Raw genomic sequence first — 17,239 nt, 5'->3', positions numbered from 1 at the left:
GGATCAGGTTTCTTTTGTCCCCTGGGCGAGGCAGGGTTCTTGCAACCCAACCCCAGGATGGTGTAACCCATCTCAGAGAGTTTAAAGGAATCCAGTATGTACTGGTATGAGTCCCAGACTGTATTGAGATGTGGCCAGGGGACTCAGATTGTACTGGGATGGGGCCCAGTCTGCCTGGCAGTGGGTATTGGGAGGTGGCCAGAGCTTCAACTTTGCCCATGTCTGTACTGGGAGGAGATCAGGAGATGCAGTTTGCACTGGGATGGTCCCCAGTCTGTACTGGGTGATGCCATTGGATCTACTTTCTGGGACAGGTCTTGGACTATACTGGGATTGGATCAGGACAACAGTTTGTACTTGGACAGGGCCCAGTCTATACTGGAAGGGAGTCAGGGAATGCAGCTTGTACTGGAATAGGGTCCAGGCTGTAATGGGTGGGCATAAGTGGTTCCACTTTTTATTGGGACAATAACTAATGTGTACCTGGAGGGATGACAGGGATCCTGTTCGGACTGGGACAGGGCACAGACTGTCCTGGGAGGGCATGAGGGTGTGCAGTTTGTACTGGGATGGATGCAGATGGTACTGGGAAGGGAGCCAGGGAGTACATTCCGTGATTGGATGGAACCCAGGTGCAATGTGTAATGGGAGGGGGTTGGGGTATGAAGGCATGAGGAGACCTCCTGTTCTGATGGCAGTGCTGCTATGGAGCCCAGCTCTGTCCCACAAGCAACCCTGGCCTGGGCCTGACTGCAGTCCCAGCGCTACCACACAGCAGCAAAATGCCCAAGCTGCCAGAGCACTCTGGCCTTGCCCCATCACAGAGGCTCAGCAGGAGAGGCCTTAGAGGAAGGTGCCTTGGAGGAAGAAGCTCAGAGAAACAACTCGCTGCAAAGTCTTTTATTGTGCTGAACACAGAGAGCACAGCTCCTCATGTCTGCAGCCTCTGGGTCACACCAGACAGGACAACACTGAATCAGAAATGGTCTGAAGAAAGTACAACATTCTCACAAGGGGAACAGCACCAGCAGCAGCCAGAACTGGAGCAGCCAGGCTGGGCCTGCACTGAGTGACGTCAGAACTGCTCTGCAGGAGAAGACAAAGAGTTTATTGCTTCTGAAAGTATCCAGTGATCAGTTGGCTCAGTGCAGCCTTAAGGTCCTGGTTCCTCAGGCTGTAGATGAGAGGGTTCACTGCTGGAGGCACCACTGAGTACAGAGCTGACACCACCAGGTCCAGGGATGGGGAGGAGATGGAGGAGGGCTTCAGGTTGGCAAAGATGCCAGTGCTGAGAAAGAGGGAGACCACAGCCAGGTGAGGGAGGCAGGTGGCAAAGGCTTTGTGGCGTCCCTGCTGAGAGGGGATCCTCAGCACTGCCCTGAAGATCTGCACATAGGACACCACAATCAACACAAAACAGACAAAGACTAAACAGGCACCAACCACAATAAGCCAAACCTCCCTGAAGTAAGATGTGGAACAGGAGAGCTTGAGGATCTGGGGGATTTCACAAAAGAACTGGTCCACAGCATTTCCTTGGCAGAAGGGCAGGGAAAATGTATTGGCTGTGTGCAGCATAGCATAGAGAACCCCACAGGCCCAGGCAGTTGCGGCCATGTGGAGACAAACTCTGCTGCCCAGGAGGGTCTCATAGTGCAGGGGTCTGCAGATGGCAACATAGCGATCGTAGGACATGGTGGTGAGGAGAGAAAACTCTGCTTGCATGAAAAATGCAAAGAGAAAGACCTGAGCAACACATCCTGCATAGGAGATGTCCCTGGTGTCCCTCAGGGAATTGGACATGGATTTGGGGACAGTGGTGGAGATGGCACCCAGGTCAAGGAGGGCAAGGTTGAGGAGGAAGAAGTACATGGGGGTGTGGAGGTGGTGGTCCCAGGCTATGGTGGTGATGATGAGGCCATTGCCCAGCAGGGCAGCCAGGTAGATGGCCAGGAAGAGGCAGAAGTGCAGGAGCTGCAGCTGCCTTGTGCCTGGGAATGGCAGGAGGAGGAAGTGGGTGATGGAGCTGCTGTTGGCCATCTGCTGCCTCTGGCCATGGAGACCTGTCCAAGGAGGGAAAGGCAGTGACAAGTTAGGGCACACTTCTCTCAGCCTCATTGTAACCCCTGTCCTTGAGCTGCCTGAGCAATGGATCAGCTCAGTCCCATCACTACCAACCCATGGCAGAGTTCATGACAACTTCAAATGCAGCAGGGATCAAGCATTGCCATGAAGATTCCTCTGGTGTCAGAACAGAAAGTGACCAACAGCCCAATCCCCTGGAACAAGAGTCCCATTGTGGTGGGTTGAATTTTCCCCTCCATCAGTAGCTTTTCTAGAGCAGCTCAGTTAGAAGCAAATGAAGCTGTATGGACAAGCAAGTGCTACACTCTACAATGGAATGCAATGAACAGGTACAGAACATACAGGAGTGACAATATTAGACAGGTATTTCAAATTAACACGACATGAAACCCTCCTGGTCATAGACCAGGGAAGCTGTTCCATTGCCCCTAATCCCCTGTTCCAAGAAAGAAAGGAGGAGTGGAGAGAGAAAAAAAGCAGTGGGTTAGACTTAGCCAAGGGCAGCCAAAGCAGGTGATCTCTCCCGAGCGAAGCAAAACAGCTGAGATCAGAAGAGAAGAGAGAGAATTGTTATGGTACAGCTCCTCTGATTCCAGATATTTATCCAATGAATTTGCTTAGAATAATCTTTTCTTTTCCTTTTTACACCCAAGAGTGATCTATTTATTTTGTTTCTACTTTTCTGCTCAAAATCTGTAACTAAATTTTAAAGGCATTGCCTAAAACCACCACAGCCATGGAGAGGTGGAGAAACAGGGAGCAGGCCTGCAGTGCTGCAGAGACAGTGAAGGAAAGAGAGAAAGGCAGAAGGGCTGGGGGTGAAGCCTTCTCCTTCCCCAGCTCTGCTCACTGCTGCTCACAGGATGGAACTGAAGGGCTTTGGTCATCCTTCTGTGTGCACTCTCCAGGAGCCTTCAGCTGAGCGTCCGCTGCTGAGATGGAGATGCCTCCAGGAGCTACAGCTGCAGTGTCCTGCACCCACAGCCTCACCATGTCTGTGACTGCGGTGAGTTCTCCTCCAGTGAGCTCTCAGCATCCTCCCAGTTCTGGCCACCTCGAAGCTGTTTCTGCCTTCCCCATCTCCCTGAGATCCTCTGGCAGTGTCCTCAGCCCTGCTGTGCTGTGCAGAGGAGCTGCTCCTGGACAGAGCTGTCTCCTTCAGCGCAGGCTTCTTGCCAGCAGCAACCTCCCACCCAGGAGCCTGGCATGGCTCAGCAGCTCAGGACCAGCCCAAGGCATTTATAGGAGCCCTCCGGTGGCTTTGGTGCTGAGTCCTTGAACCTCAGAGTCTGAGAAGCTGATGAAACCTCTCCAGAAGTCAAAGTCAGAGTCAAACTCTGAAGTTTCTTCCACTGTTAATGGGTCCCAGTGAAGCATACTGGGAAAGGGTCCCCAGGGTCTGCTTAGAGCAGAAGGAGAGAGTGGATGCAAGGGAAGCATCACTGGAGGCACTGAAGCACCTCCAGGCTGTGGTGAGAGCAGAGAACTGAGGCAGTGCTGACAGGTCAGGACAAGTAGCTAAAGGTGGCTCTGCTGCTGAGGAAACCTGGAGGGGTTTCATTGATCCAAAGGGCCAAGCCCTGAGCCCCAGCCCCTGGCAAGGCAGATCTTATGATACTATGATAATTAGCTGCAGAAACCTTGGCAATAATTAGAGGTTCAGCAGTATTTAATGAGCCCCATGGAGTATTTGGGGCTGATTACATCATCCTGAGGTACTGCCAGGAGACTCTGCCAAGGTACTGCCAAGAAGCCTCTCAAGAAGTCCAAGTCAGAAGAAAACTCCAAAGTACCTTGAAGCACTGATTGGCCTCACTGAGGCTTGTTACTGACAAAGGCTCCCCAGGGACTCGTTAGAGCAGCTTGTTAGAGGCCAGGATTGCAGGGAGACAAAGGCAAAGTACAGGGGAGAAAAACTTGCCTTTGGTCTAGGAAGCAGAAAGGCCAAGCTCTGACCACTGCCCTTGGAACAGAAGAGCCTCAAAGCCTCAAAGCAAAGTTTCTCCTCACAGGCCTTGGTGGCAGAGGCAACTGGCAGAGCCAAGGGGACAAAGGCCTTGGTCCTGTTGGGCCTCTTATCCTTGCCAGAGCCCTTGGCCATCCCCACTGCAGCCTCTCCTACACAGACCCATGCCTGCAGCTCTTCCCCTTCAGGCTGCTGACACCAATCTTGTTTCCCCACTCAGCTCTCCCCCTGCCATTTCCATCCCTTCCCTGAGCTGTCTCAGCTCTCCCTGCCATTTCCTTATATCTCTGGATGGCCTCATGCATAGCAGCTCTGCCCTTTGAAGGACATTTCTTTGGTCTCATCTCCACTCTGAACTTTCTGAGCTGCACTTTGTGAAGGTTTTGTAGAAGTCTGGGAACAGATGGTGACCAAACCAATGTCTTGTGACAAAACAAAGAGATTCCAAAACAGGCAGTGAAAGGTGATAAGAACTTCTCCTGGCTAGCTGATGGAAGGGAAAACTCAAGGTTCTCCAAACAAACAACAGGAAGAAGGGACTCAGAGAACTGGAAAAACTCGATAGCTAAGGCTGTGCAGTGTTGGTGGCTGAGAAAAAGGATGACACCAAGATGTGCTCAAGTACCAGCCCTCAGCAGAGGCCACTTGATTCATACACATCATGGCTTATATATTTTTCTTTCTGTGTCCATGTGCCCTTTGTCCTTAAGTGGTTGGTTTAGGCTTGGTGTCCAGGCACCTCTCTCCCCCTTTTGGTAGCCTGGGGAGTTCTCTCTGTTTCTTCCTTTGTTGTTCACAGATCTTCTTTCCTGGAGTTGTTTACATTCCTGATTCAAGGGCAGAGCTCTGCTTAGTTCAAGGTTAAAGCTGCCCATGGCCACCTGCTTTATCTACAATTCCTCCTTTTTGCCCAGGGCTCATTCTCTTCTGCAGGGCCCTTTGCAGGCATGAGAATGAACAGGGCACTGCCAACACCAGGATTAATCCAATCAGCAATATTCACAACCCAGTTTGTAATACTCTTATGTCTATGTTTAGAATGATCACTTCAGTGTGTACAACACAGACCATCAAATTCTGCCCAGCCCTGACCGTGAGCTGATAACAAAGAACCAACAGCAGCTCGATTTTGCAGCCTGGCATGGCTGACACTGTCCTCATCAGTGGCTAATTCAAGCAACACTTTTGATGTTTCCTTGTCTTGTTTTGCAACCCAAGATGCCAGTTCCCTTAGCTGAGCTGGTGCTTTGCTGTAGCAATTTGAAGCAAGATTACCCTGACTGCTATGTGTTCAGCTTTGTTCTTCATACCTCCATGATCATCTCATTCAGCTGTTAGGCTAAGCCTGCATGGCTTTAAGGCAAAGGGAGTGTGATTAAAGATCATAGTACTAGATCAGCTCCACATCTATGCTGCAGGTACACACAGCTGTCTGCTTGGAAAGTCCCTGAAATATCTAATTCTTGAGGCTCTAATGGGGCCAAGAGCAAATTATCATCCCACATGTCCTGGTTCTCAAAATACCTTACTGTTGTGCTACAATTTAATCTTGACAGGCATTTAAATTCCAGGTTTGATTTAATGCATGCAGCAGTGCTGCCCACATGTTTTGCTATCCCGTGGAGCTAGTTGATGTGGGCTGAGGGCATTGTTTCCATTGATCATGCTCTTCAGTAGGCCAAACACAACATGCAGAGACCTGCTGGACCCTGGCACCTGTGGAAACACAAGCCTAGCCATGGCCCCAGGTCACAAGATCCCAGGGGCCTTCCCAGTCAAGGGTCTGTAAATTGCAGACCTACACTGGGGCCTTATATTGCCAAAGGATTGCTCACAGACTGCAATGACAAGAAATGAGTTACTATGGCAGGGTTCATACCACTCAGAGAGATGGTTAAATAATTCAGGGCATAGACAGCTTTCCATAGCCTGCTGTGTGGTGTCTTCCCCAACATTCCCTGTGGTGGTGAGAGAAAGTTCAGTTCTCCCCCCCACAGAGAAACCACGGCTAACTCAGTTGGAGAAGCAAAACTGAATATAAGCTTTATTTACAATCAGGATGAGATGCAGTGAATCTATATGCAATATACAGGATTTACAATATATACAGAAATATACAGCAAAGAACATAACAGAGAAAACCTCCAACTGGAGGAGGGTCTCCCCAGCTATCCCCCCTTCTACCCATTCCTCCCTTTTGTCCCAGAAAGGGTTAGAGAGACAAAAGGTAATTATTAAGGAGGAAATTCTGTTAGCTCAAAGCATATGCAAGAATTAGTTTCTCATCTGGTTAGTTGAAGGTCAGCACCTGCCAGCACAGACAGAGCACAGCTGGTCAGAGTGTTAGAGATGACTCCAGGTAAAAGTTTTTGGTAACAGTTTTATTGGCACTAAAAGATCATAAAAAGGTAATAAAAGGCAATAAAAGGCAAGCAAAGCAGCATGCTGGGCTGGAGAGGGGACAAAACTCCATCTCCACAGCAGCCTTACAATAGCTTTCTTCATCTTACATAGTTACATCATCTACATAAACAAACTTATGCTAAATAGAAGGCAGGCATATGATAATGAGTCTTAGAATAGGTGGTCAAATCCCTTCAAGGGTCAAAGCATCCACTTTCACCCATGCTCAGTTGTCCAGGCTTCTTATCTGAAGAAAACAAATTCCTGCTGAAACGTGTCCAGAGAAGGGCCAGGAGGATGATCAGAGGGCTGGAGCACCTCTCCTATGAGGACAGACTGAGGGAGTTGGGGCTGTTCAGTCTGGAGAAGAGAAGGCTCCAAGGTGACCTAATTGTCGCCTTCCAGTATCTGAAGGGGGCCTACAGGAAGGCTGGGGAGGGACTTCTCAGGATCTCAGGTAGTGACAGGACTAGGGGGAATGGAATGAAGCTGGAGGTGGGGAGATTCAGGCTAGATGTGAGGAGGAGGTTCTTCACCATGAGAGTGGTGAAGCCCTGGAATGGGTTGTCCAGGGAGGTGGTCGAGGCCCCGTCCCTGGAGGTGTTTAAGCCCAGGCTGGATGAGGCTCTGGCCAGGCTGATCTAGTGTGGGGTGTCCTTGCCCATGGCAGGGGGGTTGGAACTAGATGATCCTTGTGGTCCCTTCCAACCCTGAATGATACTATGATACTATGCTTATCTTTAAGACAGCTCCTTCTCAGCTGTGATGTCTCCAACTAACCAGACAGTATCCTTGCAAGTCTGCAAGATATGTTTCTTTCCCTTTACTCTCAAAACAGGCCTCCCAAGATCCTGACCCTTAATCCCAGTGCACTCTAAGTCTTATCATTTTAACATAAATCACCAGTATATTCATCACACACTTCATGCAGAATCTGCTTGCTTCACATATCTCACTGATCATAGAATGGGCTGGGCTGGAAGGGACCTCCAAAGGTTATCTTGTCTAACTTTCCCAGTGACATCTTCAACTAGATCAGGTTGCCCAGAGCCCTGCCAAGCCTCACCTTCAATATCTCCAGGGATGGCACCACAAATACCTCTCTGGGCAACCTGTTCCACTGTTTCACTACCCTCATAGTGCAGAACTTGTGCCGGCTCCTCCTTCCTGCACAATCCTGCTTTGTTCCCATCTCTCACCCATGTCTATGGATGTCCTTCCTCTCTGATCCATGGAAACACAACAGCTTGTGTTCAGTGCTGTGCCCACTCCTCCTTCTGAGGCAAAGACCATGCCTGGAGCCATTCCCTCCTGAGCAGCTCTTTCTGCAACCTGTTTCCCTCCTCCCTGTGAAGCTGATCCTGCAGCAGCAGTCCTGTTCCAGAGGACTGGGAGAGCAGAGATCTTCACCATGGCCTTTTGTGCTTCACTTTCTCCTGAGCAAGGCAGAAAGCATCAGGCAAAGCTGTGCCAAGCAGAGGCCCTTTCCTTTGCAGCATTGTTTCATTTGTGCCATTTCACATCTCCTTGGACCCAACTTGGAGTCTCTCACTGATCAGCCACAGTTGTATTTGGGAGCACTGCCCCAGGGGCACAGATTCCTGACCAGCTGAGGGGTAATCTTTTCCTGCCTTTACTGCCACATCTCCAATACTTTCCCTTTCCTCCTGGTGCTGTCCACCCTGTGTGTTTGTTCCTTATTATGGGATGTTGACAGCCTGGATGGATGCACACCCTGAGTGTTTTTCCCACAGAGGTGCCTTGACTTCAGGCAGTCAATGTTTGCTAATCAGTTAGGTTGCAACTCTGGACACATTTGGAATGTCTCTTCTTTGGATCAGGAGCCTCTTCCATCCCCATCCTGTGCTTCTAATTCTGGATTATCCTTAAGGGAAGTGTTCATCCACAAGCTCAACAGGAGCCACCAGTGTGCACTTGCAGCCCAGAGAGCAAATTGTATCCTGGGCTGCAGCAAGGGAGATGTGGCCAGCAGGGCCAGGGAGGTGATTCTCCCACTCTGCTCCATCCTGGTGAGACCCCACCTGGAGCTCTGTGTCCAGTTCTGGAGCATCTATTACAAGAAGGATCTGGGGGTGCTGGAAGGTATCCAGAGAAGGACCATGAGGATGAGCAGGGGGCTGGAGCTGCTCTGCTATGAGGACAGACTGAGAGAGTTGGGGCTGTTCAGCCTGGAGAAGAGAAGGCTCCAAGGAGTCCTTCTTGTGACCTTCCAATATCTGAAGGAGGTTACAAGAAAGCTGGGGAGAGACTTCTTAGGGTGTTGGGTAGGGATAGGACTGGGGGGAATGGAGCAAAACTAGAAGTGGGGAGACTGAGATTGGATGTTAGGAAGAAATTCTTCCCCATGAGGGTGGAGAGACACTGGCACAGGTTGCCCAGGGAGGTGGTGGAAGTCTCATCCCTGGAGGATTTTAAGGCCAGGGTGGATGTGACTCTGAGCAACCTGCTCTGGTGTGAGGTGTCCCTGACCATGGCAGGGGGGTTGGAGCTGGATGATCCTTGAGGTCCCTTCCAACCCTGACAATTCTGTGATTCTCAGTATGCCCAAGAGGTATTATCAGGTGTTGGAATTCCAGTGAATGCCCTCCCCCCTCCAGCCCTTCCTTAGGGTTCTCAGGGCAGTTGCTGCACCCCCAGCAGCTGCTCTCATCAGCTCTCTGTGTTGTGTTCTGTGTCAATCCAGAATGGACATTTGCTACCAAGGGCTTTCTTTCTAGATTGAGGTGATGAGAGTTTCAGTTCCCTTTCTCCTTCTCTTCAGCCTGGTGTTCCTTCTCCTGCACTAGTGCCTGCTGGGACAGGATCCATGTGATTAAGAGGAACCCACTGGCAATTTCTGGGGAGCCTCAGATTCACTGGAGCTGATCTGCCCCATGCAATGTCCAGAGCAATGTGAACCCTACAGCACTCAAGGGAACAAAGAGTTAGAGAGCAGCCCCATGGAGGGCCTGGGAGTTCTGGTGGGCAGCAAGTTCTGCATGGGACAGCAATGTGCCCTTGTGGCCAAGAAGGCCAATGGGATGCTGGGGTGCATTTGGAAGAGTGTGGCCAGCAGATTCAGGGAGGTTCTCCTCCCCCTCTACTCTGCCCTGGGGAGGCCCCACCTGGAATATTGCATCCGGTTCTGGGCTCCCCAGTTCAAGAGGCACAGGGATCTGCTACAAAGGCTGTGAGGATGCTGAAGGGACTGGAGCACTGCCTGATGAGAAGAGGTTGAGAGCCCTGGGTCGGTTTAGCCTGGAAAGGAGAAGACTGAGGGGGAATCTGATCAATGTCTATCAATATCTGAGGCCTGGGTGTCAGGAAGCAAGAGGCAGGGACAGCCTCTGCTCACTTGTGCCCTGGGATAGGACATGGGGCAATGGATGGAAACTGCAGCACAGGAAGTTCCGCTTCAACAGAAGGAAGAACTTTACTGTAAGGGTGACAGAGCCCTGGAACAGGCTGCCCAGAGAGGTTGTGGAGTATCCTTCTCTGGAGACTTGCCAGTCCTGTCTGGATGTGTTCCTGTGAGACCTGCACTGGATTCAATGGTCCTGTTCTGGCAGGGGGACTCAGGGATCTCCAGAGGTCACTCCCAAACCCTAACCCTGTGAGTTGTCACAGGGCTCTGAATCCAAAGGAGATCCCAGTAGGAAATACCAAGGTTCCAGCTACAAATCATGAAGTCTGTTTGAGCCTCATCTTCAAGGATCCTTCTGAAGTCACCTTCCACTGCCCCCTTGGACTCTTCTGGGCTCTCAGCTAATGCATCCATGTGGCAAGTCCAGCTGCCTTCAAAGCAGTGTAAGTTGTTCACAGAAGCTGAGAGGCTCTTTCCATTTTGCTTGGAGGGCTCCTGATTGTCATGGGTTGAGTTGACTCTGCTGTTGTTATCCAGACCATGCTGCAGCCATGCCAGCCTCAGAAATGAAAGTGCTGGCTGGAGCAAAGGATGATGGGGTTTGAAGTTCAGGTTGCAACATGGGAGGCTCCCTGTTCCACTTGCTGCTTCTGGATTCTGGGATTTTTTGGGTGTTGGCTGCTCTGCTGGGATGGCAGTGGGACAGGGAAGGGTAGGGAAGCAGCTCCCTGCTTTGGGCTTTTGCCTTGCTTGCTGCTGCTTTCCACTGTGCCTTTTCTGCACACAGGCTGAGGTCACTGTACTTTTGTATTCTGATGCTCTGATTTGCTCAGGAAACTCTTCTCTCATTTGTACCTGTATTAACACATAGAGGTTTTGTGTGTTGTTCTTTTTCCCTGCATTCTGTGTTGGGGGAGGCAGAGAGGTTAAGCTCCTGGTTCAGCTGAACCCATTATATTCCTTTTCTGGAGCCCAACGGGGGGCAGGAAAGCAGCTGCCTTAATGAGGACAGATTTTGGCAGGAGACAAAAGGATTGTGCTAACAAAAAGAGATAAGAAGAGGATTCAATTAAGGCTTGAGCCTTGTCAACACAGTTTGACAGAAGTTTTCTTTCCTGTGGTGTGTTCACATTGTTGATGGATTTGCTTTGGGGGATCTGATGAGTGGCAGCCCTGTTTATACTGTTGATGGTGCTAAGTGTTAGCTTAGGGTGATGGCTCAGAGATGTGCTGTCCACTGCTGGGCAGCTTGCTCTGGTTTCATCCAGAGCAATACACGACACTCCCAAGGAAACCACTGTGAGATCTGCCCAGATACTCGATACTGAGGAGTGGCAGGGGGTGGGAGAGGGAAGGGGCAAATTCTTAGGCTGGTGGTCACCACTGGTGCTTTGGAATTTCAGCTCTGAGTAAGTGCTAAATCCTCCCCAGCTAGGGAAAGGTTTGGGAAAAGTCTGTTGTCAGCCTGGGAGTTCCTGAGAGACAGAAATCACTGCAATGTGCTTGGGCCTGGCCCATGCCTCTCGAGCCCTTCTCATCTCTGTGCAGAGGGCTCAGGGGCAAGAGAAGGTCTCTGAACCTACAGACAGTGCCACAGGCATGGCAGCTGTGTCAGAGAACCAGTTCATGCCAGGATCAGAAGCCCCTCATAGCGAGTGGTGCTTATGACCAGGATTGTGCCCCAAATATTACCAGAACATGCTTCTGTGTGTGTGACTCAAACCCCCTTTGTCCCCCCTCCCTTCTGGAGTTGGGCGGGGGCACCTTGGCACCACTGAGTCCAGGACAACAATCTGCCTGGGCATGTTTCCACCCCTGTGGCAAACAAGGCCCAGGCTACATGTTTGTTTGCCCTGTTTACGGCGTGTGCTTATGCTCATTTGGCAAAGTCTCAGTTGATTGGTTAATTATTGTGTTAGCAGTGGGTGCTGACTGGAGCAGCATTCTTTGGGGCAAATGGTAAATAGGAGTTGTTTGGTAAACAAGTGCCCCCCACGCTGCTGTCCGTGCCTATGCCTGCGTGCGTCTCTGTGCCGCTACGGTCCGCCTCGCCCGGGACTTGAAGCAGCTCCAGAAGGCCTCGCTGCACATTGCCACTGTTGCCCGGCTGGGGGCAGTGCCGTGGAGCGTGGGGTCAACTGCCGCATGAGCCATCGCCACGGGAGGAAACCATGGCAGCCCCTGTGCACCACCGGTCCTGAAGTGCTACAGCCCCCAGAGCGGGGAACCTTTGCCAGGTGCTGCGCTTCGTGGAGCCAGCAGCAAAAGCCTCTGAAGCTTCCCCTGGGAGGCTCCAGGACCTTTGTGCTCTGGGAGAAGCAGCAACCCCGCGGCACAGCCACGCGGTCGGCGCCGTTCTCTAGTTCCTCATGAGGGCACAGCTGTTCCGCACTGTCAGGACTCTAAACACATCACCAAGGAAAGATTTCATGAGGTTCTCAGCTCGTGAGGAAGCCAAACCTTTGCTTTATAGAATTTGGGTTCAGGTAGTGCTGAAACTGTCCTGGGTTGAGGGTTTTTCGGTCACCGACCAACCCCTCCCCCACTGCTTCTCCAATCAGTTTCAACTCTAAATTCTAGAACTCATTTGGTTCCTCTGAAGTGCCCAGGCACAAACGTTCTGCAGAGGTGGTTCCACCAACCCAATACTGCTGCCTGTGAACAGAAACTAAATCCCCTGCTGCACAGTTTGTATATCAATAGACTACCAATATATCTATTCATTGATATCCTTGCTGCTCATTCCCCAGGGCACATCTGCAACACTCCTGTAGGGATAAAGAAGCCTATAAGGAAAGCAGCTGATCCTGCAAAGGACCAGGAGGGATCAGGATCCCCATGGGAACAAGGGAAAGAGTCATGGCTGCTGGCTTGGTTCTTATCTCTGGCTTTGGAAGATGGCCAAGGACAAACAGTGGATGAAACAAGCAGCAGGCCTCAGCAAGGCAAAGGAAATCTCAGGTCCTTTGTCCAGGTCTGTGTTTCAGCTGTGAAGGAACTGTCCCAGGAGTTCCATCAGCTCCAGAAGAAGCTTTTATTCCCCACCTGTATTGTCCTGTGTTTCAGCCATGAGGAGCAGCTGCTCCCCTGTCCAAGGGAGAGAATCTGGGAGGCACACAGCACAGCACACCCTCTGCTTTACTTGTGTGACCATGGGGAGGACGTGAGGAAGTGGAAAGGAAAACCCAATCTAGTCCGGGCTGCAGGAGTCTGTGACTTACAAGGGAATTGTCCCCCCAGAGATGCTGCCTCAGTTTCCAGTGGGAAATGGCCTAAGAAGAGCAGGGAAGCTGAAACTGATTCTGGTCCTGCTGAAGGAACTCCCAAAGCATCTTCACAAGATGCAAGTGACCCTAGTCAGAATTAGAGGGGCTCTGCCTCCAACCAGATGCAAGGGAGAGACCAATTGGTTTGTTGGACCACACAGAACCAATGGCCTGGCAAGTTGAAGCCATGAGAGAATAAAGCTTTAGTAGATACAGGTGCCCAGAGTGCTCTGACGCCATCAGACCACGAGGGGTGGAACCCATCTGTGTTTCTGGTGTGACAGGAGGATCCCCACACCTGGATGTGTTGGAAGCTGAGTACTGGGATGCAAGCCACAGTTTGCTTTCACTTGGAGGCATGGAAGGAGTCACTGGACTCGATTGCCCCAGAGGTGGAAACACAGCCCCAGCATTTGCAGCATTTGGCCTGGGCATGGACTGATCCAGACTGTGCTGGAACAGAGTGGAGCTGCAGAGCACCTGCAGTGAGCAGCCCTCTGTGTACTGCAAAGCGACCTCCTGTGGAGTGAGAATGGACAGTGCCTGAGGTGTGCTGCTGATTGCTGCTGGGCATGGTGCAGGTGGCACTGAATGAGGGCTTGGGAATATCAAAGGTTAAGCTGGAAATTTGCTGCCATTACTCCATCCTGCCTCATGCCACCTTCACAGGGACAGTGCTGGCTGGAGCAAAGTACTACAGGGCTTGAAGTTCAGATGGCAACATGAGAGGCTTCCTGTTCTGGTTGCTGCTGTTGGGTTCTGGCTCTCAGGTGCTGACTCTTTGCTGAGCGGGAAGGCTGTAGGGGTTTAACTCCTGGCTGCTGCTCGCTGCTGCTGCTTACTGCTGTGCTTCTTTCTGCAAACAGCCTCAGGTCAGTGTGCACTATGGGATCTCCTTTGGATTCAACTCTTTTGATCTTATCTCAAGTCATTATCTCAACCCAGAGGGTTTTTTGGTTCCTCTGTGTGTTATTTTTCCCTCACTTCTGTTTTGGGGGGAAGAGGCAGATTAACCTCTTCTCAGCTCTTCAACCTGTTCCAGCCCCAGAGTGGAAAGCCAACAGAAGCTTTCTGAGTCCTTCCAAAGATCTCCAGGAGCTTCCCCCTACACCCTCCAAAGATCCCAAGAGTCAGTCCCAGGACCATCCAAATCCCAAACACCTAAGATCACCTGAAAGCCCCTGCAGAATGCCTCTGAGATGCCCCTCAAGACTCCTCTGAGAACCTCATTTTCCCCTCCCTCAACTGGGCACACAGCTCCACCCCATCCCTTGGGAGCAAATGGCCCCAAAATTCAGTCATTGAGGCAGAGATATCTGAAATAAAAGCAAACAGACAGGATTTGGGTAACTTTTGGGGTTTATTGAGACAATTGGTCAATGGACAGAGGATTTCCAACCCCAGGGAGACACAAAGCACTGGGGAAGAACCAGACAGACCCTAGGGAAGAACCAGACAGACCCTGGCAAAGCCCTGCTGAGCTCCACTGGGAGCTCCAGCTGTGCCGACTCAGCACTGTAATTGTTCTCATTAGCAATAATTGGTGTTCAGATGGGCAGGAGGTGTTTGTTCCTGCTGGTGTCCCCAGTCCCTGAGAACTGCAAAGTAAAAAGGGATGATTTTGGTGCTGGAAAGGCCCGCACAGAAGGATCATGACTACCCCACAGATTCTAGCAGGAGTTATGCCTCCCCTCCAGTGCAGGCTGCTCTCTGGTGTGGATGTAGCGGTGCTTCTTGAAGTGCCCCATCCGGGTGAAGCTCTTACCGCAATCAACACAAGTGAACGGCTTCTCACCGGTGTGGGTGCGGCGGTGATGAAAGAGATTGTCCCTGCGGCTGAAGCTCTTCCCACAGTAAGCACAGCTGAACGCTTTCTCACTAGTGTGGGTGCTGCGGTGGTGCCTGAGATGTTGCCTCTGTCTGAAGCTCTTGCCACAGTCATCACAGCTGTAAGGCTTCTCACCGGTGTGAGTGCGGTGGTGGCGAATGAGAGTGCTCTTATGTCTGAAGGCCTGGCCACACTGAGCACAGCTGAAAGACTTCTCTCCAGTGTGCACACCACGGTGCTCTGTGAGGTCTCCCTTCTTACTGAAGCTCTTGCCGCAGTCGGCACAGCTGTAAGGCTTCTCACCGCTGTGGATGAGTTGGTGCTGGATGAATGCAGCGCTCGTGGTGAAGCTCTTGCCGCACTCAGCACAGGGGAACAGATGTTCTCCAGTGTGGATGCGGCGATGGATGGTGAGACTGGAGCTGCTTTTGAAGCTCTTGCCGCAGTCCCTGCATCTGAAGGCCTTCTCCCTAGTGTGGGTGAGGTGGTGTTGCATAAGATGAGAGATCTGCCTGAACCGCTTGCCACAGCTGTCACAAGAGAAGGGCTTCTCTCCAGTGTGGGTGAGGCAGTGCCGGGTGAGCTGAGAGCGCTGGGTGAAGCTCTGAGCGCAGTCAGCACAAGTGAACGGTTTCTCTCCAGTGTGGGTGCGGCGGTGCTTGATGAGCTGAGAGTTCCAGCGGAACCTCTTGCCACAGTCACCACAAACGAAGGGCCGGGAGGCAGGCTGTGGGCAGTGGTGCTTCACTAGCTCTGAGCCACCTGGGAAGCTCTGCCCACACTCATTCAGCTCTTTGGGTGACACTGAGGGACCTGCTCTGGTTTCATCCTCCTCCATACATTCCTCCCCCTCATCCTGCTCACCTTCATCACCATCATTATCCTCCTCTTCATAGCTGTCATTCTCAGCATTGTCCTCCATCTTGTCCTCTTTTTCCTCCCCATCCTCCTCTACCTTTGTACTGCATATTGGCTTCTCCAACTTGATCTCTGGGTGCTGCTTCTCCTCCCAGCTCTTGTCTGGGTCCTTCTGTGAGGCCATACTGTGGGAGGGAGGGGTCACAGCTCTGCAATAGGGAAGATGGAAGCACCTGAGCCCAGGACCTCAAACCCTCAGATCCTGCCTGGGTCATGACACTCCCTGACTCCCAACACCCAGCTGGAGAAGAGAATGCAGAGGGGACTTCAAACCTTCAGGTTTTGCCACAGTATGGGCACAGACCTCCAATACCTCTGCTGAGACCCCAGGTTCCTGTGATCAGTGCCCTGAGGTACCCTGGGGCTTACAAGTGGTCTTGTCCTACTCTCCTTGAGCCTGGTGACATTGGCAGGGTGGTTCCTGGCCTAGGCCCTGTCCTTTGATCTCCCTTGGCTCAGACAATGGAGGCAGCAGCAATGAACATGGAACACCAAACCACCTCCAACCTTCTCTCACCACCCTCCAGATCCCAACCCCTAAACATCACCTCCTGCCATACAACTGACCCCCAGCAGCCAGGAGCATTTATCAACTCCCATAACACCTGATGTGCCTCAGAGCTCCTAGAGAGGTGAAATATGCTGGACAGGAGGAGGTGGAGGAGGCTAAGAGCTGCCCTGGGGGCCTAGGATCCTGCTGTCAACCCACTCTGGGTTTCTTACCTGCTGGGCTGCTCCAACGGACAAATCTGCAAACTGTTCTTCCCCCCCACAAAGGGGCAGGGATGATGGAGAGAGAGGGACACAACTCCTGCAAGAGAGAAGCAAAGGGCTCAGAGGAGAGCACTGATCTGCAAGGGATGACTCAGCACTGCCCAGGACCAGGCAGCACAGCTCAGCCTTGCTGGGGGCAGCTCCCAAGCCCAGCAGCACAGCCACAGCACACAGCCAGGGCTGCTCAAGATGGGAGGCCTCAAAAAGTGCAGACTCAGCTCCTTGCCCAGCACACAGCTGCAGGGCAGCACCACAACACAGCTGCCTCCACACAGCCTCTCCCAGGCCTTGCCTAAAGCTTCCTCACACTGTCTGCCCAGGGCTCTGCTGCCTGCAGCTGCATTTGACAGTAGATTTTGCTCTGGTCCCAGTTCCCCTCCCTGGCCCTGCCCCCACCACACCCACTCTGTGCTCAGCTCTGCCCTGAATACACCTTTCTGCTGGCCACTCCCCAAGAGAAGATCACAGCAGCCCTCAGGACACACACAAAGGGAGCTTCATGAGGGGGAAGGGACTTGGGCAGCTTCTTGCTAAACCTCTTCAGCCCTCACTGGGATGCTGGAGGAGTCTCTGGCTCCTGCCCACACCTAACACCTCCAGCACCCTTCACACACCTGCAGTCCAAAGAGACTCAC

General features: G+C 51.9%; 2 protein-coding genes across 2 annotated transcripts in view; both read right to left on the bottom strand.

Moving 5' to 3' along the window:
* LOC137454440 (zinc finger protein 850-like) overlaps positions 1-15,954 on the bottom strand; it is a 107,579-nt gene extending 91,625 nt beyond the window's left edge. Inside the window, 3 exon segments of the mRNA XM_068164478.1 lie at positions 10,617-10,620; positions 14,785-15,659; positions 15,777-15,954. Coding sequence (XP_068020579.1) covers positions 10,617-10,620; positions 14,785-15,659; positions 15,777-15,954 — 1,057 coding nt within the window.
* Positions 1,108-9,830, bottom strand: LOC137454333 (olfactory receptor 14A16-like). Its single transcript, XM_068164383.1, has 2 exons — positions 9,810-9,830; positions 1,108-2,049 (listed from the first exon to the last, which is right to left on the bottom strand). The coding sequence occupies exons 1-2, from the start codon at positions 9,828-9,830 to the stop codon at positions 1,108-1,110; spliced, it is 963 nt and encodes a 320-aa protein (XP_068020484.1).
* Positions 15,955-17,239: the final 1,285 nt, after the last annotated feature.

This window comes from Melanerpes formicivorus, unplaced genomic scaffold, assembly GCF_026170545.1.
Source record: "Melanerpes formicivorus ecotype bairdi unplaced genomic scaffold, bMelFor1.0.p_v2 SCAF_80, whole genome shotgun sequence".
NCBI classification, from domain to species: Eukaryota; Metazoa; Chordata; class Aves; order Piciformes; family Picidae; genus Melanerpes; species Melanerpes formicivorus.
This window is presented reverse-complemented; position numbering and strand designations above follow the sequence as displayed.